General features: G+C 48.7%; 1 protein-coding gene across 5 annotated transcripts in view; it reads left to right on the top strand.

Moving 5' to 3' along the window:
* Positions 1 to 20,629, top strand: part of LOC109905387 (histone-lysine N-methyltransferase 2A) — a 54,043-nt gene extending 33,414 nt beyond the window's left edge. For 4 of the 5 annotated variants that reach the window (XM_031790443.1, XM_031790441.1, XM_031790442.1 and 1 more), the window contains exons 18-34: positions 3,016 to 3,218; positions 3,413 to 3,513; positions 3,608 to 3,745; positions 6,561 to 6,719; positions 7,033 to 7,150; positions 7,624 to 7,702; positions 7,791 to 7,951; positions 8,188 to 8,355; positions 8,467 to 13,075; positions 13,208 to 13,276; positions 13,389 to 13,567; positions 13,769 to 13,843; positions 13,987 to 14,161; positions 14,856 to 14,960; positions 15,182 to 15,265; positions 15,460 to 15,589; positions 15,938 to 20,629. In XM_031790443.1, the coding sequence (XP_031646303.1) occupies positions 3,016 to 3,218; positions 3,413 to 3,513; positions 3,608 to 3,745; positions 6,561 to 6,719; positions 7,033 to 7,150; positions 7,624 to 7,702; positions 7,791 to 7,951; positions 8,188 to 8,355; positions 8,467 to 13,075; positions 13,208 to 13,276; positions 13,389 to 13,567; positions 13,769 to 13,843; positions 13,987 to 14,161; positions 14,856 to 14,960; positions 15,182 to 15,265; positions 15,460 to 15,589; positions 15,938 to 16,213 (6,829 nt within the window). In that variant the 3' untranslated portion in view covers positions 16,214 to 20,629. The remainder of the gene's footprint in view (positions 1 to 3,015; positions 3,219 to 3,412; positions 3,514 to 3,607; positions 3,746 to 6,560; positions 6,720 to 7,032; positions 7,151 to 7,623; positions 7,703 to 7,790; positions 7,952 to 8,187; positions 8,356 to 8,466; positions 13,076 to 13,207; positions 13,277 to 13,388; positions 13,568 to 13,768; positions 13,844 to 13,986; positions 14,162 to 14,855; positions 14,961 to 15,181; positions 15,266 to 15,459; positions 15,590 to 15,937) is intronic. The other variant, XM_020502734.2, reaches the window with a different exon arrangement.
* The last annotated feature ends 83 nt before the right edge of the window (positions 20,630 to 20,712 follow it).

The raw sequence follows: 20,712 nt of genomic DNA, 5'->3' as shown, positions 1-20,712 counted from the left end.
CGAGGAGAGGAACGGAACCTATACTGTTCCACTGGCAATACTAAAGTACCTTTAAGAACATCCAATAGTCAAAGGTTAATGAAATTCAAATGGTATAGAGAGAAATAGTCCTATAATAACTACAACCTAAAACGTCTTACCTGGGAATATTGAAGACCTCGTGTTATAAGGAACCCCCAGCTTTCATATGTTCTCGTGTTCTGAGCAAGGAACTTAAATATTAGCTTTCTTCCATGGCACATATTGCACTTTTATTTTCTTCTCCAACACTTTGTTTTTGCTTTATTTAAACCAACTTTTAAATTTGACCCTGTTTTCTCCCCAATTACATGGTATCCAATTGTTTAGTAGCTACTATCTTGTCTCATTGCTACAACTCCCGTACGGGCTCGGGAGAGACTAAGGTTGAAAGTCATGCGTCCTCCGATACACAACACAACTGCTTCTTAACACAGCGCGCATCCAACCCGGAAGCCAGCCGCACCAATGTGTCGGAGGAAACACTGTGCACCTTGGTTAGCGCACACTGCGCCCGGCCCGCCACAGGAGTCGCTGGTGCATGATGAGACAAGGATATCCCTACCGGCAAACCCCTCCCTAACCTGGATGACGCTAGGCCAATTGTGCGTTGCCCCACGGACCTCCCGGGAAGCGGCCGGTTACGACAGCCTGGCTGCGAACCCAGAGTCTCTGGTGGCACAGCTGGCGCTGCAGTACAGTGCCCTTAACCACTTATATTAAGTTAAAATAAGTGTTCATTCAGTATTGTTGTAATTGTCATTATTACAAATTAAAATTTTTTAATCGGCCGACTAATCGGTATCATCTTTTTTTAGGTCCTCCAATAATCTGTATCGGCGTTGAAAAATCATAATCGGTCGACCTCTAATATGTAGGCAGAGAACCAGAGAGTAGCAGCAGTGCTAAAAGAGGGGATGGGGGAGCGGGGGGACAATGCAAATAGTCTGGGTAGCCACTTGATTAGCTGTTCAGGAGTCTTATGGCTTGGGGGTAGAAGTTGTGAAGACTTGGCGCTCCGGTACAGCTTGCCTTGCTGTAGCAGAGAGAACCATCTTTGACTAAGGTATCTGGAGTCTTTGACAATTGTTAGGGCCTTCCTCTGACACAGCCTGGATGGCAGGAAGCTTGGCCCCAGTGATGTACTGAGCCGTATGTACTACCCTCTAGTGCCTTGCGGTCAGAGTCCGAGCAGTTGCCATACCAGGTGTTGATGCAACCAGCCAGGATGCTCTCGATGGTGCAGCTGTATAACCTTTTTGAGGCTCTGAGGACCCATGCCAATCTTTTCAGTCTCCTGAGGGGGAATGGGCTTTGTCGTGCCCTCTTCACGACTGTCTTGGTGTGTTTGTACCATGATCGTTTTTTGGTGATGTGGACACCAAGGAACTTGAAGCTCTCAACCAACTCTCAACTACAGCCCCGTCGATGAGAATGGGGGGCAGGCTTGGTCCTCCTTCTCCTGTCGTCTACATAATCTCCTTTTTTCTTGAACACTTGAAGGTAGATGTTGCTATCCTGGCACCACACAACCAGGTCTCTGACCTTCTCCCTATAGGCTGTTTCATTGTTCTCGGGGATCAGCCTATCACTGGTTTGTCGTCTGCAAACTTAATGATGGTGTTGGAGTCATACCTGGCCTTGCGGTCATGGGTTAACGGAGTATAGGAGGACTGAGCACGAACCCCGGAGGGGCCCCCATGTTGAGGATTAGCGTGGCAGATGTTGTTGCCTACCCTTACCACCTGGGGGCGGCCCGTCAGGAAGTCCAGGATCCAGTTGCAAAGGGAGGTGTTTAGTCCCAGGGTCCTTAGCTTAGTGATGAGCTTTGAAGGCACTACGGTGTTGAACGCTGAGCTGTTGTCAATAAATAGCATTCTCACGTAGGTGTTCCTTTTGTCCAGGTGGGAAAGGGCAGTGTGGAGCGCAACTAAAGGTGCTTCAACAAAGTACTGAGGGAAGGGTCTGAATATTTATGTAATATTTACGTTTTTTTATGGGTTGTTGTGTGTAGATAGAAGGGGGAAAAACAATTTTAATCCGTTTTAGAGTAAGGCTGCAACTGAATACCTTCCGAATGCAATGTATATATTAGGTACTAAACAGAACCAACTACATAAATATCTGATAGGGTCCATTATCTGCTACCTTGGCCTTTTTTGTGTTTTGGCTAATTAAAGTTGTAAACCCAATTTTTAGTGAGTCGTTCAGAAGATTATAATTTACATTTTGGATTGTCTGCGCTCTTGAAAATGTACTGCTTTTCGGTATAACAGTTGTGTTTGAGAATTATTGCAATCTGTGTTAGACCCTGTTCCTATGTTCTTGCTGTACTTTCTTGAAGTACTGTATTCACTCATCTAAATTGCAATAATTGGTGAAATCAATGCAGTGTGAACTTGCTTTCACCAAGTCAATGTTGACTCTTCAAGAGTGGAAGGCCGGCCTCCCGGGTGGCGCAGTGGTTAAGGGCGCTGTACTGCAGCGCCAGCTGTGCCACCAGAGACTCTGGGATCGCGCCCAGGCTTTGTCGTAACCGGCCGCGACCGGGAGGTCCGTGGGGCGACGCACAATTTGGCCTAGCGTCGTCCGGGTTAGGGAGGGTTTGGCTGGTAGGGAAATCCTTGTCTCATCGCGCACCAGCGGCTCCTGTGGCGGGCCGGGCGCAGTGCGCGCTAACCAAGGTTGCCAGGTACACGGTATTTGCTCCGACACACATTGGTGCGGCTGGCTTCCGGGTTGGATGGCGCTGTGTTAAGAAGTAGTGCGGCTTGGTTGGGTTGTGTATCGGAGGACGCATGACTTTCAACCTTCGTCTCTCCCGAGCCCGTACGGGAGTTGTAGCGATAAGACAAGATAGTAGCTATTAAACAATTGGATAGCATGAAATTGGGGTGAAAAAGGGGTAAAAATTCAACAACAACAAAGTGTGGAAGGATGCATTTTATATACGATTCAAAGCGGGTCTGAGTCTATACCTGTCTGTTTTTCTTGCAGCAGTGGCCTCCTCCCCAACGCTGTGTTGCCCCCCTCCCTGGACCACAACTATGCCCAGTGGCAGGAGCGCGAGGAGATCGCCCGCGCCGGGCAGCCCCTCAGGAAGAAGATCATCCCGGCCCCTTGCCCCAAGACCCCCGGAGAGCCCTACTCCCCCCCTCCGCCCCGGCCTCTACTTCCTCAAACACCCCCTATGCTCCACGGTGAGTCTGCTCAACACAACTATAGGGCAACACCTAGGGACAAAAGTAGTGCACCCGTTCCCTATATACTATATAGGGAATATGGTGCCATTTGGGTTACACACCTACACGAAGTATTTAATGGATACACTTTTTGATACTGTTTCAGTTGCAGGAAATGATGTGTTTGTGACTTGCTTTCTTGTCTCTCTCAGACCTGAGCTGTGAAGACGGTCCTGAGCTGCTCCCACCCCCTGGTGTCAGTGACAACCGCCAGTGTGTGCTGTGTCTCATGTACGGAGATGATAACACCAACGTAAGTCAAAGTTGGGCTAAACACCACCTTAGCAGTCGCGATTAGTCGTGGTACAGCTCTTGATCGTGTTCTTTGTGCTTGTGTCTGGTTTCAGGAGGGCGGCAGGCTGCTGTACATCGGGCAGAACGAGTGGACCCACGTGAACTGTGCCCTGTGGTCAGCCGAGGTGTTCGAGGATGATGATGGCTCTCTGAAAAACGTCCACATGGCCGTGATCCGAGGGAAACAGTTGGTAAGACTAATAAACCAAAATAGCTATTTGTATGAGATGTACAGTGCTTTTGGAAAATATTCAGACACCTTGGCTTTTTCCGCATGATTTGACTTTACAGCCTGAGTATAAAATGTATTAAAACAGTCCTCTGCAATCTACACACAATACCCCATAATGACAAAGTGAAAATGGGTTATTAGAAACTTTTGCTTTTCTAAAGTATTCAGACCCTTTGCTATGAGGCTCAATTGAGCTCAGGTGCATCCTGTTTGCATTGATCATCCTTGAGATGTTTCTACAACCTGATTGGAGTCCACCTATGGTAAACTCAATTAGTTGGACATGATTTAGAAAGGCACACACCCGTCTATAGAAGGTCCCACAGTTGACAGTGCATGTTAGAGTAAAAACCAAGCCAAGAGGTCGAAGAGACAGGATTGTGTCGAGGCACAGCTCTGGGGAAGGGTACCAAAAACATTTATTCAGTATTGAAGGTCCCCAAAAACACAGTGGCCTCATCATTCTTAAATGGAATAAGTTTGGAGCCACCAAGACTCTTCCCAGAGCAGGCCACCTGGCCAAAATCGGGGGAGAAAGGATTTGGTCAGGGAGGTGACCAAGAACACTATGGTCACTCTGACAGAGTTCCTCTGTGGAGATGGTTGTCCTTCTGGAAGGTTCTCCCATCTCTCTGTAGCACTCCACCAATCAGGCCTTTATGGTAGAGTGGCCTTAGTAAAAGGCACAGCCCATTTGGAGTTTGCAAAAAAGCACCTAAAGGAATCTCAGACCATGAGAAACAAGATTCTCTGGTCTGATGAAACCAAGATTGAGCTCTTTGGCCTGAATGTCAAGCGTCACGTCTGGAGGAAACCTGGCACCATCCCAAAGGGTGAAGCATGGTGGTGGCAGTATCATGCTGTGGGGATGTTTTTCAGCAGCAGGGACTGCTAGTCAGGATCACAGCGAAGATGAACGGAGCAATGTTGAGATCCTTGAAGGATTTTGGGCTCCTGAGTAGCGCAGCGGTCTAAAAAACTGCAACTCGTTGCAAGAGGCGTCACTATAGTACCTAGTTCGAATCCAGGCTGTATCACATCCGGCCGTGATTGGGAGTCCCATAGGGCAGCGCACAATTGGTCCAGTGTCGTCCGGGTTTGGATGGAGTAGGCAGTCATTGTAAATAAGAATTTTTTTTCTTAACTGACTTGCCTAGTTTATTTAATAAAGGTTAAATTAAATAAAACCTTTAAAAAATTAATGAAAACCTGCTCCAGAGCACTCAGGACCTCAGACTGGGGCAAAGGTTCACCTTCCAACATGACAATGACCCTAAGCACACAGCCAAGACAATGCAGGAGTAGCTTCTGGACAAGTCTTTGAATGTCCTCGTGGCCCAGCCGGAGCCCGTACTTGAACCCGATCAAACATCTCTGGTAAGACCTGAAAATAGCTGTGCTTCAATGCTCCCCATCCAACCTGACAGCGCTTGAGAGGATCTGCAGAGAAGAATAGGAGTAACTCCCCAAGTACAGGTGTGCCAAGCTTGTAGCGTCATACTCAAGAAGACTCGAGGCTGGAATCGCTGCCAAAGGTGCTTCAACAAAATACTGAGTAAGGGTCTTAATACTTCTGTAAAAAAAACAATTTTTGCTTTGTCATAATTGGGTATTGTGTGTAGGGGGGGAAAACATTTTTTTTAAATACATTTACGCTTTATCGTAAATTTGTTTGGGAAAAAGTCCAGGGGTCCGAATACTTTGCGAACGCTCTGTTTATTTTTAGTAAATGGATATTCCATCTTTTGTATGTGTGTGTATTAATTTAGTATGTGGACACCCCTTAAAATTTGTGGATTTGGCTGTTTCAGCCACGCGTTGCTGACAGGTGTGTAAAATTGAACATACAGCCATGCAATCTCCATAGACAAACTGGCTGTAGAATGGCCTTATTGAAGAGCTGTGACTTTCAACGTGGCACCGTCATAGGATGCCACCTTTCATCAGTTCGTCAGTTGGAGCGATAAATCGTGCTTCACCATCTGACAGTCCAACGGAAAAATCTGGGTTTGGCGGATGCCAGGAGAACACTACCTTCCCAATGCATAGTGCCAACTGTAAGGTTTGGTGGAGGAGTGGTTCATGGTTATGCCCCTTAGGTCCAGTGAAGGGCGATCTTAACGCTACAGCATACAATGATATTGTAGACGATTCTGTTCTTCCAACTTTTGGGAAGGCTCTTTCCTGTTTCAACATGACAACGCCCCTGTGCACAAAGCAAGGTCCATACAGAAATGGTTTGTTGAGGTCGGTCTGGGAGAACATGACTGAGCCCTGAACATGACAGAGCCCTGAACTCAACCCCATCAAGCACCTTTTGGGATAAATTGGAACACCGGCTGCGAGCCAGGCCTAATCGCCCAACATCAGTGCCCGACCCCACTATTGCTCTTGTGACTAAATGGAAGCAAGTCCCCGCAGCAATGTTCCAACATTTAGAGGAAAACCTTCCCAGAAGAGTGGAGGATGGTATAGCAGCGACGGGGGGACCAAATCCATATTAATGCCTATGATTTTGGGATGAGAGGTTTGACAAGCGGGTGTCCACATACCTTTGGTCATGTAGTGCATGTTTCACTTGAAAACGCATGTTGCCATTACTTGGTTCGGTGCATAATTTACATTGTCTTCTATTATGCATGCTCTTGATACTAAATATACAAAAGTGTCTTTAAAAAAAAATCATAATTATTATTACTCAAATGACCTTGAGTTGTTGTTGATTATCTATGTCTAATGGCAGTGTCCTGTGATGTTTGTTTTCCTCTCGGCAGCGCTGCGAGAACTGCCAACGTCCCGGCGCAACAGTGGGCTGCTGCCTGACCTCCTGCACCAGAAACTACCACTTCATGTGCGCCCGGCAGCGCCAGTGTGTTTTCCTGGAGGACAAGAAGGTCTACTGCCAGCGCCACCGGGACCTCATCAAAGGAGAGGTGAGACGCAAAGCTGAACTCCTTCCTCATCTTCTTCAGCCCACCTCCCTTACCCACCTGCAGCATCACACACAAACAAACATCTAGGAGATACCAAGACTTTACAGATGAAAATGTTGACTCAATGTCAGTTTTTTTTTTTTGTGTGTTCTTTTTAAAGCTCTGGCTTACCGGTAAAAGGTAAAAACAACATGCATGCAATTAGCCAGTATCTATCGAAATCATACTGCAGCATGGGTCGAACTGTGGTCATGGTGTGGAGAAGGGCGCACTTGTAGGTACTTCGTTTGAAATGCATGACTTCCTTGCCCAGGTGGTGTCCGAGTCTGGCTTCGAGGTCACGCGGAGGATCCTAGTGGACCTGGAGGGGATCAGCATGCGGAGGAAATTCCTGACCGGCCTTCAGCCGGAGAACATCCACATGATGATAGGTGTGTATGTTTATATTATCCCCCTTCACAGCCATATATAGAGATCTCTATGGACTAGTCCCAAACAGCACCCGATTTCCTATTTATGGCATTACTTTTGACCAGGAATCATAGGGCTCTGGTCAAAAGTAGAGTACTTGTTTAGACATTAGGGTGCCGTTTGCGACGCACACTACATATGGCTCTGCTTACTCTGTCTGTAACCTCTCCCTGGGACCCCCAGCCGTTATCTGATCATATATTCCAGCGCTATGCAGCACACCTGATTTTTCAAATGGTCGACTGATCATCAAGTCCTTGAATTAGGTGAATGAGCAGTGCTAGTTCAGGGCTTTCCCAAAGTAGTGAAACGGCCAGGGGACGTCCGCGGCGTTTTGAGACACTAGCTGGCCCAACAAACATGTTTCTGAATGGCCTCCTTGGATTAGGGGCTCTTAACTCTTTTTTTCTCTTTCCCCCCCCCCCCATCGTAGGCTCCATGACCATCGATTGCCTTGGAATACTGACCGAGCTCTCGGATTGCGAGCGCAAACTCTTCCCCATCGGCTACCAGTAAGTACACAGTGCTGCGCCTGTCTTTTTATGTGAAGTAGTCAGTGCAACAGAAGGCTGATCAATTTGCTGGTTTCTGTCAACACAGGTGTTCCAGGGTGTACTGGAGCACTCTAGACGCCCGGAAGCGTTGCGTCTACACCTGCAGGATCCTGGTGTGTCGTCCCACTGTGGTGGAGCCTGACCTGAAGAGTGCTCTTCCAGAGGAGAACCGCACCATCTCCCATAGCCCTTTTACGCCCATTTTAGGTGTGTGTGTGTGTGAGTCAGAATGCTGCATCACTACATTATTAATTATTCAAATTTATGCGGCACTGCATTTGGTCTAGTTTGTTGCCGGCGTGTAAACGCATTCAATATGTTTATTTGACACGTGCACAGGGTACAGCAGGCAGAAAACTGTACAGTGAAATGCTTACTTGCGAGCTCTTCCTCCAAAATGCAGTAATCTGAAGAATTGATTGCATTAAACTTTTCATTGACAGACAAAGCCCTGTCTCCGGTGCCCGATCCTTTTGACTCTCTGAAGCCCTCCAACCGCCTGTCCCTGCTGCCCTCCAGCCCCAATCCTCCTAAAGTTTACACACGAAACAGGCACCCCAGCTACCCCCCGTGCCAGCGCTCCCCTGGCTCTAGACCACTTCCATCCCCAGGTATCTTCAAACTCTTTACCCCATTTACCTCAAACTGTCATTGTAAACTCCCATTCACACGTGGAGACATGCAGTATGGTAAAATGTGTTTATGTCCATGTTGTTTTGCAGGCGGATCCTCTCATTCGGCCCATGAGATTGTGACGGTGGGGGACCCCCTTCTGAGTTCCAGCCTAAGGAGCATCGGCTCCCGGCGCCACAGCACCTCTTCCCTCTCTCCCCAGCCCAGACAGAAGGTAGTCTCCCCTCCACAGGCCGGGGTGGCTGCCGCCATGAACCAATTGGCCCTGCTCTCTTCTTCCACCCCACCCCCTGTGCTCTCCTCTTCCTCTGCTTCCAGAGACCTGGGTCTAAGGGATACAGGGAAGCCGCCCGCCGGCGGAGTCCGAACGCAGAGCCGCGAGACTAGCTCACCCAGCCCTGGAGGTCAACACCGACACCACCACAGCATCTCTGAGATGAAGACAGACGGTGGGAAAGAAAGTGCGCCTTGCAAGCAGGCTGTGGGGGAGAACCCCAAACTTTCCCCAATGGCCCCAGGGATGGCAGGAGCGAGCCAGACCTCCCCACCACCAGGTACAGGTGTCCTGACAGGGCACCAAAGGGCCAGCAACAGCAAATCCCAGGCGGAGAAGGGGAAGCAGGGCGGGAAGGTCCCTGACCTGTCGGCTGGCGTCACGCTCCACTCCCGCCACTATATCACCACGACCCTGTCCAAGGACAGAGGTGGTGGTGGTAGTAGTAGCAACCTGGCTAAGGAGGGAAGTGTGACCTTGGCGCAAGCCTCTAAAGATTCTGTGAAATTGGGGTCTCCCCAGCCCCTGTTCCACAAAAGCGTTGGGAGGCAGTCCCAGGACTATCTGTCGGGGCCAGCCCCTGCCGCCGCCACAAAGCCCCTGTGGTTTTCGGAGGCCGATGATGACGTCATCAAACGGAGCTCCCAAGCCACCCCGGCTGTTCCCTCCAGCCACTCGGCCGCCACCACCAAAGACAAGCACTCCAAAGTCAGAACAATCGACAGCCGAGAGGCATCTAAAGAGAGGGAGAAGACCCCTCAGAACAGCAACAAGAACCCCACGCTCAACAACAACAATGCTAACGAGACTGGTGGAACCACTAACGCTCCAACCCCGACTTCGCAGAACTGCAACAGCAAAGCTGCAAACCTCAGTAACAACACCAAAGCCATTGTCAAGCAGGAGGTGGAAAAGCTGGAGAATCAGGGAAGAGGACGATCTTCAAAGAGCAGGGAGAGATTCTCCAGTCCTGAGAACAGCTCCAGCCTAGAGGCCATTAAGCAGCCCAGGATAGCCTCGGAGAGAAGCATGAGGGCTTCACAGGTTCAAGCAAGAGTAACAGCCAACGAAGTCGCGGCTGCTAGAGACAAAAAGCGGGCTATAGTCAAGGCGTCCCTGACGCCGCTGAAGACCGACCCGAACGGGACCAACACCGTGAGCACTTCCTCTGACTCCTGCACTACCACTTCCATCTGTCCAGTAGGCCTGGAGGGACCCCCCCACCGCAGGTCCTCCTGCTCCATGCTCTTCTCCCCGTCGGCCTGCTCAGTGTCGAACAACCCGCCACTGCACCCCGAGGACCGCGAGGAGAAGCGACTCCTGGCTCACTGCACCGAGGACGAGGGGACCAGCGACAGGGACGACCACACCTTACTGGAGGAGGAAGGCGGCGACGGGGACAAACGCCACGAGGACGACAGTGACTGCTCGGGCTCGGCCAAGCGACGTTACCCAAGGCGCAGCGCCAGGGCCCGCTCCAACATGTTCTTCGGCCTGACTCCTTTCTACGGGGTGCGCTCCTATGGAGAGGAGGATATCCCTTTCTACAGCAGCAGCGGGGACGGGCCTGGGAAGAGGAAGGCTGGGGGCGGCAGGCGCTCGGCCGAAGGCCAAGTGGACGGGGCAGACGATAGGAGTAACTCCTCCTCAGGGGACAGCGGAGAAGAAGAGGAAGGGGGATTCAGCCAGTGTTCCAACAAGGATCCATACTATTACAACTTCACCCGCACCATCATCAACCCCGGCCCTGTGATGCCCTCAATCGAGGGGATTGACCAGTGCCTGGGGAGGGGCTCTCAGCTGCAGCGCTTCCTGAAGGATGAGAAGGAGGAGAGGGTTGTTGCTGCTGTGGATGGAGTTCCCACCCGGAGCCTCCTGGGCCACCAGCAGATTGGCCAGCTGGACGGCATTGATGACAGCTCAGAGAGTGATGCCAGCGCGAGCACCACCAACACCACCACCACCACGGCCACCGCAGCGTCCTCTTCCCACAAGAGCACAGGAAAGAGGAAGGGCAGAGAGAGGCACATGGAGAAGCTGGAGCACGACTCTGGGAAGGAGGTGGACAACAGCAGCGGAGGGGGTGGGAGCAGCGGTAGCAGTAGCAACAACAGCCGAGAAGGCAGGAAGAGCCAGAAGGACAGCTCTCTCCCTCTGGGTGGGGTAAAGTCGTCCCAGAGACAGGACCCCCTGGAGGCCCAGCTCTCACTTAGCACTGATCTGCTCAAGTCAGACTCAGACAACAACAACAGTGATGACTGCGGCAACATCCTGCCATCGGACATCATGGAGTTTGTCCTCAACACGCCCTCCATGCAGGCCCTCGGGCAGCAGCCTGAAGCCTCCTCCTCCGAGCTCCTCTCCCTGGACGAGGGCTATGGGGTGGGTGTCAACCGCCGCAAAGACATCCTCTTCGAGGACTTCCCTCAGCCGCTGGCCAGTGCTGAGCCCGCGGAGAGTGGGGTGAGCACGTCCATCTCGGTCGAAGAGCCATATGGTCTGCCTCTGGAGCTGCCCTCTGACCTCTCTGTCCTGACCACTCGCAGCCCCACGGTCAACAACCAGAACCATGGCGGCCTCATCTCAGAGGGCTCAGAACGCACCATACTGTCCCTGGCAGCCTCTGACGAAACCATTGCAGAGAAAGGAGGCGAGGACAAGCAGCAGAGAGGAGGGGCCGGTGTGTCCCCTGAGAGCCAGCAGGAAGGAAGTGGAGGTAGCCGAGAATCTCAGGTAAGAGAAGGCCACATGACCCCGGAGCAGTTTGAGCATATCACTAGTCCCTCCTTGGGCCAGGTGGTCGAAGCAGATAACCAGGATCTGACCAGGAGCTCTGGGACCCCCGTCCTACCCAGCTCCCCCACCCCACCTCTCCAGGGACAGAAGTACATCTCTGCTCCATCTTCAGCCAGCCCCGGACCCTCCCAGGTGGCCAGCATGGCTGTCCAGACCACCTCTCATTTAAAACAAGGCCCAGAAAAACTCATAGTGGTCAACCAGCATCTGCAGCCCCTCTACGTCCTACAGACGCTCCCCAATGGTGTCACTCAGAAGATCCAGATCACCCCATCGGTCAGCGCAACAGGAGTGATGGATACCATGACTCTAACCACAGGGCTCACCACCGGGATAACCACCTCCCAGCCCATCTATCCTGCTGGGGGTAAAGTGTTGGGCACCATGTCCCATCACCCTCAAATCCATACTTTCACCGGCACCACCCAGACGGGCTTCCAGCCTGGCATTCCCAGCACCACCTCCGGCCTCCTGATTGGGGTGCCCTCCCATGAGCCCCAGATCCTGGTGACCGAGGCCGGACGGAGGCACGACTTGGCCCCCAACGTGACCATCGTGTCCAGCGCCGCCTCCATCTCCACGTCCTCGGCCGTGCTCATGTCTGGACACGGCAAGAAGCGACCCATTTCCCGTCTCCAGCCGCGGAAGACCAAGAAACTAGCCCGCTCCAGGAGCCAGCCCACCCTGGCCCCGTCTGAGGTGAGACCCAACATGACTCTGATCAACCTGTCTTCGCCACAGATAGCCCAGTCCGGACTGGTCGAGCTGGGCACCCTGACCACGGCCGCCACCACTTCTCACCGCAATGTCCCCAACATTATCAAGAGACCCAAATCAGGAGTCATGTACTTTGAGCCCATCCAGCAGAGGAGGCCTCTTCCCAGTGGGCAGCCTGGCATCCTGGGCCACGACTCCTCCACCCACCTGCTGCCCTGCACTGTCTCGGGGCTCAACCCTAACCAGTCAGCAGTGCTGAACATGGTGTCCATGGCTCAGCCCAGCGGGCCCGGAGGCCTCATTGCGCCAGGCTCTGTCTCTCTCAGCACCCCGGTGCTCAGCTCTGCTGAAATCACAGGACCCATCAGCAGCCTCCTCTTCAAAGCCACCCCGCACAACCTGGGCCTTCCGGAGCAACAGATGCTCCTCCAGTCTGGAGCACCTCTGATGTCTCAGCTGTGCAGCCCCGCCCAGACCTCCATCGCCAGCAGCATCTGTGTGATTCCCTCCCATCAGACCATCAGCATGTCCTTAAGCCAGCAGGTGGACCCAGAAAGCAGCGCTTTCCAGAGGCAGCAACACCCGCCAAATGCTAGTGGACAACCTGTGGCTCTGGCCCCCAGCCCGGTCTCACAAGACGCCGGCAAGGGACATCCAGTTGGGGTGTTCTCCCAGAGTTCCCGCTCTCAAAGCTCAAGCGCCATGCCTATATCCAGGTCCTCATCAGAGCAGAAACAAGAGCTGAGGTGTAGCGCTGCAGCAACGGCATTTACGGGCTCTGGGAAAGGGAAGCAGAAAGCCAAGCGGACGAGGCAGAGTCCAGACAAGGCCAGCGGGAAGAAACACAAGGGTTGGCAGACAGAGTCTCCTCGGGAGACGAAAGGAGACCGGGCAGCACCCTCCACTCCTGGGTAAGATTCTCACATAAAAGATAACTCATGAAATAATCAACTAGTACTATACTGATTTCACGACAAGTGTGTTATGATACTATGGTTGGCATCCGCTACATATCCATATTTGAATTCCCTCTACCACTGCAGTTCTAGAGAGCCAGTCTCTCCTGAATCCATGGACACAGGCAAGCCCAGAGACAGGGGCACCTGCAAAAGGTAAGTCATGCAAGCTTGTCATCCATTTCCAATTTTTTTCCTATACTATTAAAATGTCAATGGGTAATGTTTCTCCTGCTCTAACCAGTAATATTTATCCTGCTCTAACCAGTAAAACCAGTGAGTTCCCTGAGGAGAAAGGCGAGACCACCGCTGGCTCTCTACTGGTGGCCACCCCTGACCAGGAGGGCAGCTGCAGGGACTCTTCCATGGACCACAAGCCCAAGAAGGGACTCATCTTTGAGATCTGCAGCGATGATGGCTTCCAGATCCGCTGCGAGAGTATCGAAGGTATCCGAAGTCCTGACCTTTTCCTCTTGCTCCGTGTTTCCATGCAGCATGGTTATGAAGCCCAATGGTAGAAAATAGCTCTACATTTATTGAAGTGAATGTTTAACAGTCAAGATCTCTCATTTCCAAATCCTCACGCAGATTAAGAAAACTACATGTGTACTTCAATGACCTGTCGTGTCTTCTCCCTCTCACCCACAGAGGCCTGGAAGTCCCTGACAGATAAAGTCCAGGAGGCCCGCTCCAATGCCAGACTCAAAGAGCTCTCCTTTGAAGGTACCATTTCAGATTTTTATTTTGTTTATGCCGGTTCATTTCTTTTGAAGAATGAAATGATCACTCATCACAAACTTTGTATCCTCTGTACCCCTCGACTCCTTCCTTTTTGTTCTCTCTCTCTCTCATTCTTTCTCTCTCAGGAGTGAACGGTCTGCGGATGCTGGGGGTCCTCCACGATGCCGTGGTGTTCCTGCTGGAGCAGCTGTATGGTTCCAGGCACTGTCGCAGCTACCGCTTCCGCTTCCACAAGCCCGAGGAGGCCGACAAGCCCCCGATCAACCCTCATGGCTCGGCCCGCGCCGAGCTCCACCAGAGGTACAGCCCTCTTCCAACACATAAAGGCATAGGATGCAGACAAATGTACAGTATTTGCCGTAGGAAGTGCAATATGACCCCATTTACACTGTATATTGGAATGGCAAAGAGTTGAAAAACTACAAACCTCAGATTTCCCACTTCCTGGTTGGATTTTTTTCTCAGGTTTTTGCCTGCCATATGAGTTCTGTTCTATACTCACAGACATCATTCAAACCGTTTTAGAAACTTCAGTGTTTTCTATCCAATACTACTAATAATATGCATAAATTAGCATCTGGGACAGAGTAGCAGGCAGTTTACTCTGGGCACCTTATTCATCCAAGCTACTCAATACTGCCCCCCTGTCACCAAGAAGTTAATGTCATCACTGAGTCATGACTGGACAGGTGGAGACCTTGACCCTGATGAATCATGTCTAATTATTGATTAGTTCAGGAAGCACTTCTAAAGTTTATTTTATTTAGCTGGACCCGAGTCTATTAGTTTTCTTTTAATTGTTGAAGAAATTCAGATCTATGCATTCTACTTCAGCAATTAAAATGTAGTGAGCCGCTTGTACACTGTTGTTTTGGAGCCGATAACTGTGCATCTTCGTTAACAAATCTCAAGTCCCTATTTGGGAGAGGTCCTTCCTAGGGTTAAGAGTCTGCATCATTGATTTGTGTGTCTGCTCCATCTGCCTTCGCCGCAGGAGGTCTGTGTTTGACATGTTCAACTTCCTGGCCTCCAAGCACCGCCAGCCTCCCGAGTACAACCCTCACGAGGAGGACGAGGAGGTGCAGCTCAAGTCTGCTCGGTGAGTCACGCCGCCCCGTTACACAATTCCTGTTTTTAGTTTATTTTTACTTCAGAAAATCAGGGACTATTTCTTTATTCTCCGTATCATTATTACAATGGACTTGTAGTCTGTCGTCTTGGTTTTCTGTTCACATACCCGTATCCACCGGTTGGAGCTTCACGGTGGTAGTAGACCATCCTTCCTTCATTGTAACACACTGTGCTACTGTTGTTTTTCAGCCGGGCCACCAGCATGGACCTCCCCATGCCCATGAGGTTCCGACACCTGAAGAGAACGTCCAAGGAGGCGGTGGGGGTGTTCAGGTTAGGAAAACGCTGGCTCCGTGACATTTCGCCTGATACAAATCCAAATGCAGCGGGGTGGTTTTTAACAAGAAGAGGAACTACTACCGTAGCTTTGCTGTAGCTACGTCCTTGTTCCAGAGAGTGGGTTTAAAAGCGGGAAACCTTTTGTTGAACCAGTTGTCACTTAGCCCCTGTGTGTCCTCCCCTCACAGGTCAGCCATACATGGCCGAGGTCTTTTCTGCAAGAGGAGCATCGACGTGGGGGAGATGGTGATCGAGTACTCGGGCAACGTCATCCGCTCTGTCCTCACCGACAAACGGGAGAAGTACTACGACGGCAAGGTGAGGGAGAAGCCAGGCGTCAATGGAACACAGTCCTCTGTGCTCATTCGTTTCGAGTCTGAACAGGGTCCCTTTCGATAGGCAAACGTTGTGGAACGTTGCAGATAGAAATGTCATGAAAAGAACTTGCGCGAGTCCTTATTCTGCTTGTCAGAGAGGGACGTTCTGCATAATGAATAATGATTTTCTGTCTGAATGTTCTATAATGTTGGGCCCTGCTGAATGTGGTTTTCATGTGTCAACATCATTAAACCAGTCAGGATCAGTCAGGATCTTTTAGTCATTTGATAATGCAATCCTCAGCCAATGGCGTCTCACTCTCTTCTCCTCCCGTTCCTCCCTCTACAGGGCGTTGGCTGTTACATGTTCCGTATTGATGACTACGAAGTGGTGGACGCCACCGTGCACGGCAACGCCGCCCGCTTCATCAACCATTCGTGCGAGCCCAATTGCTACTCACGAGTCATCAATGTGGATGGGCAGAAGCACATTGTCATATTCGCCACGCGTAAGATCTACCGCGGCGAGGAGCTCACCTACGACTACAAATTCCCCATCGAGGAGCCGGGCAATAAGCTTCCATGCAACTGCGGAACCAAGAAGTGCCGCAAGTTCCTCAACTAGCCCACCCCCCCCACGCTGCTGTGTGATGGTAGTGGCGTTAGCGGTCCTTCTCCCACTCTGCCGAAGCAGTCGCCTCGACTAGCGTGGCACCATCCAGGCAATGCCAGGTCTTAGAGCGCAAAGTGATGCTTCCAGTACTGACCTCTCTTTTTGCTGTACGGCTTGTGCAGAAAGAGGCGCGTTACAGACCGGGTTAAGTTCGATACAAGCTATGTTTTTGAAAGAGAACAAATTATTATTGTGCCTCTGGTTGTTTTTGTTTACTTTTCAGACTCTGAGAAGTCAAAGGAAATGGTAACTGTAAGATTAGCAATTGTCAACGTTTTCTGTCTCTGATTCCAAAATATTTTTTTTCTCCCTTTTTGTTCTGAATTTTAACATCACCTCGCATTATTTTTCTAGAGATGATATCTCAATTCTGTGTGAGCATCGAATCCATTGATTATGTGCACACACAAAAAGAAGAATTGCCACCTTGTAAGAGTTCCATTTTACACACCAAAGTGCAATTTGTGGAAGGGAATTTTCTCTGCATTTTAGAAATAGAACGAGGACGTATTAGAACCGATCAGAGGACGCTTTTCTCTTGGCCTCATCTGTTTATACACATCTGCCTGTCGGAATGTGCATCCCGTGCAGCCTTCGGAGTAGCCGCAATAACATAAAGCTTTGCTTGGGCTGCTTCGCTGTGTATTCAAAGACACTGTAAATAGTTCCTATGCCTGTCCAGAGCAACAAGTCGCAAGATGTGTTAGGAAGAGAAACACTAGAGGGAGTCGGGGTCGAAACGACAGAAGGAAAGAAAGAAGCCTGTAGATTATTTATTTTCTAGTTGTATGTTATTGTTAAGCGCGACTGTAATTGTACAGAGTCATTGTCAGACACGTAGTCGGGCGGCGGTCATTAGATTGTCGTGGCCGTGACTAGCAAGCTAGGCGGAGATTCTGGTGGACTGACAGTTGAGGGACTTTTTTTTTGCTGTAGTAAATGTTATTGTTGGTTTTGTATAGGAAAAATGATAGACTGAGCCATCTATTTGTGTCGCAGGTATGCACTCGTTATGTCGTCTTATTCGAAATTTGGTGAGAACAGAGTCCGGAATTACAGCGATGAGAACCAAACGTCATCCCCCTAAATCTGATTTCCCCTTAAGACCGTTTGAAATTATGGCCTATTTCATGAATTACTGTTGCAAAGGAATTTTTTTTTTTTATCGGGTCATTTGAAGTCTTGTCTCTTCTGGCTCTTTTTTGTTATGGGCAGAAAAATATCATGCTTGCTTTGAGAATGTAAATAATATATATTTTTCTATACAAACGACTAAAAAGCACTCACTAGTGAATAGCACTTAATGTTATAAATAGTATTTATATTTTTAAGAAATCCTATTTATTTTATTGCCATTTTTGTAGGAAATAGAGGTTTACAAACACTAATGCTTGGTCTCTACATTTTTTTTTTTATTGAGCTGCCCTTTTTTCAAAGCTGTTTTTTCGTTGCTGTTAATTTCATTTTGTAGCCTGAATGTTTCTTTTTGTATTCCAAAGACTGAAGCTGTCGCTCCCCGCTGAGCCCAGTCCACCAGTAGCTCTATTTGTCAATCAAGGACATTTCCATTGACTGCATGTTAGCAGCATGGAATTATTATATGCCCTTGATGGAGTCTGTTAGTGCTCATCTTTTGGAATAGCTGTCTGATATCACCTTTTCCCAGCCTTAATTCCACGCGTCACGCGGAGGCTCCAGCCAGGCCATTCAGACCTGGGCGTTTCACCGTGCGCAGTTCATTCACGCTTTAAAAAATCAATTAAAACATGTCTACAAATTTCCAAATCTCCCTTTTGGGATCAAACGCGTTCCATAATCCGCAAACTGTAAGGACAACCCGGTTTAATGCCTATAGCCACATCAGTGCTCCAAGATTCCCCATGGGGGTGTTGCCTTCATATTAATACCTGTCAATGTTTTATGTTTCTAATCGACTCCCTCGTAAAGTCCAGCATTTGGTTTGTGGCATTTACATGAGACAGGCTACACGTGGAAAGCTTTTTTAGAAGCTGATGAAGTTAGGAAAGGTTGGATGAGGCTCACTGTTTACCATTGACCACAATGCAACCCCTGTTAGAGTTCATCAACATCTCTTGCTTTGCATTTGTTGTAACTGAGCACGCTTTGCTTAGAGAACTCTGTGACTTGTAAATGTAACAGTAGTAGATTGACAGAAGTAGTCCCGGTTTTGGTGAGAATGGGGACATTGGGTCAAAAAGTGGATAGGTTGATGACCGGCATATATTTCCTCGAACGAAGCTCACCAAATTGCTGCTTTGTACAACTCTGGCTCCAGTTATCCTATAGCGAGCCACTTCAGGCCAGTGACTTTTTTTTGTTATGTTTTTGGTTTGTAATCCGTTTTTTCCTCGTAGTCTGTTGACTTTATATCTTGTAAGGCCGTCGCAGAATCTCTCCAACCCTTACCCTGCCCAGGCTGTGAAGTGAAACCATAACTTTGCCAACACTTGTGACAGGCACTGAATTAACATGGGAAATGACGTTCTACTCATTGTAAACACAATGGGTTCCTATGTTTTAAAAACCACAAGCACAGATGCTGTTTAAGCTCCCTTAGGAATTGTGGCCCCCAGGAAAGTGCACTTCTGCTCGACCTTCTCCCAAGTGTGTAAGGGACGTTCCGAGTGCAGGGACCACTCTGGAGGCCAACAGTGAACACTCCTCAACTTCCTTGCAGCCTGGGTTTTGCCAGCTAATTCAGGGATACAGTTTTGGTTCAGCTCTCGCTGTCCTCCCATCCTGGCTAGCCTTAGGGTGAGGCACAGGGTCATGCTGAATTCTGCTGCTAGGTCTTTAATGAATGTATATACAAAAACTGAATTGTGGTGATTTCTGGTATCAACCACGTTTTTGTTTTTGAGTTAAATAGAACCCACAAAAAGACTGGGGAAGATGACCTCACAGGACAGTTTGTTTGTTTCATTTCAGAGGGAAAAAGATTGAGGGACGGCTTTCTAGTTTAACGTCAAAAGGTCACACTGAATAAACTAAGACTTCAAAGATCGCTTTGGTAATCCTTTTACTAATCCCAAAGGCTCCGTCTCTGACTCTACTACAGATCCATAGCAGTAAAGTGTGACGTTTCAGTACTTGGTGAACAACAACCCATTAGTCAAGTGTTTTTAAATGGCAGATAGATTCCGTTGTTTCTTGGACTTCATAATAACATGCCACACCAGTGGCCCTTTTCCTTCACTTGTAATTATGCTATATATACATAAAAACATATACCGAAACAGAAATAGTAACATGTACTTCAGTATCTATACAATATACGGAATGAACAGACAAACTTAGTTACAGTAGCAAACAGCAGGTTTGTAATGGTTAATAGCAATGTTCAATGTACTCTATAATGGTTTTATGTTACAGTATCAGTTTAAAATAACTAACGTACATCATCTTTGTATATTGATGTCCAGTACCAGTTTTCCTGTGCCTGTGTATGTTCCATTGGCAGGAGCATTGCAGTTTCTTTCACTTTTTTTTCATTTTTTTTGCGAAAAGAAACAGTATTTATGTGATGAGATGTATAACGTGGTTGTGAACTTCTTGAAGTCAGCCATTTTGTTTTTGTGTTTGATTGTTGTAGTGAATGTTTTTTTTTATTTTTTATTCTTTGTAAATTCTTAACAGGGATTTTAGACTGCTTACTTGATGGTGGTATAATTGAGTTGAGTTTGTGGAGACCAGGGGGAAAAAACGAATCCCACCAAAATGTTATTTTACAGTCTTCCATGTCTCCCTTACCACCCACCCCCCCCTCTCTCTTTGGAAGCTTTGGTTGTACTTATGTCTTGTTTTATAGAAAGTGATAATGATGATACGTTTTTATTTATTTATTTTGTGTATTGGAACATCCATGAATTTACAGGTCAAGGTAGTTGCCGGGAACCTGCTTGAAAGAAGTTTGGGGAAAAAAATACTGAACTGGATTTGTAATTTTATAATTGTTCCTTGTGTATAGAACTTATCAGCCTGAGAAGGGACGTGGCATCAAGGGGAGTTGGCGGTAGGACTTGGGAACAGTTAAACGGCTCTTCTTATGCCTTGAATATACCTTTTGTCTTGTTAACATTTCCTCCTGAACTCCATGAGAATAATGATGATTATGATGATACTATTTTTCCCTATTAGTTGTACATCAGTGTTCTCTCATCTGTCACAGAAATGAAGGAAAGTTGAACCACAATAGTAAACCACAAACTACTTTAAGGTTGAATGTATAATTAGGAAACACAATTGTACATAACTGTAAAAAGAAAAGTTTCTAATCATGTTTATTTTCTATGCACTTTTTTTATTTAAGTGATAGTTTAAATAATAAACATGTCTCGTTTACTCTTTCTTAAGGCTCTGTCTCCGTTTCTGTACCTTGTTCTGTCAACCTAGAATATAGTCCACGTATGTGTTAGTGAGAACATGCTGGG

The sequence above is a fragment of the Oncorhynchus kisutch genome, linkage group LG15 (genome assembly GCF_002021735.2).
Source record: "Oncorhynchus kisutch isolate 150728-3 linkage group LG15, Okis_V2, whole genome shotgun sequence".
Taxonomy (NCBI): Eukaryota; Metazoa; Chordata; class Actinopteri; order Salmoniformes; family Salmonidae; genus Oncorhynchus; species Oncorhynchus kisutch.
The sequence above is the reverse complement of the archived record's forward strand: the minus strand, read 5'-3'. Positions and strand labels throughout refer to the sequence as shown.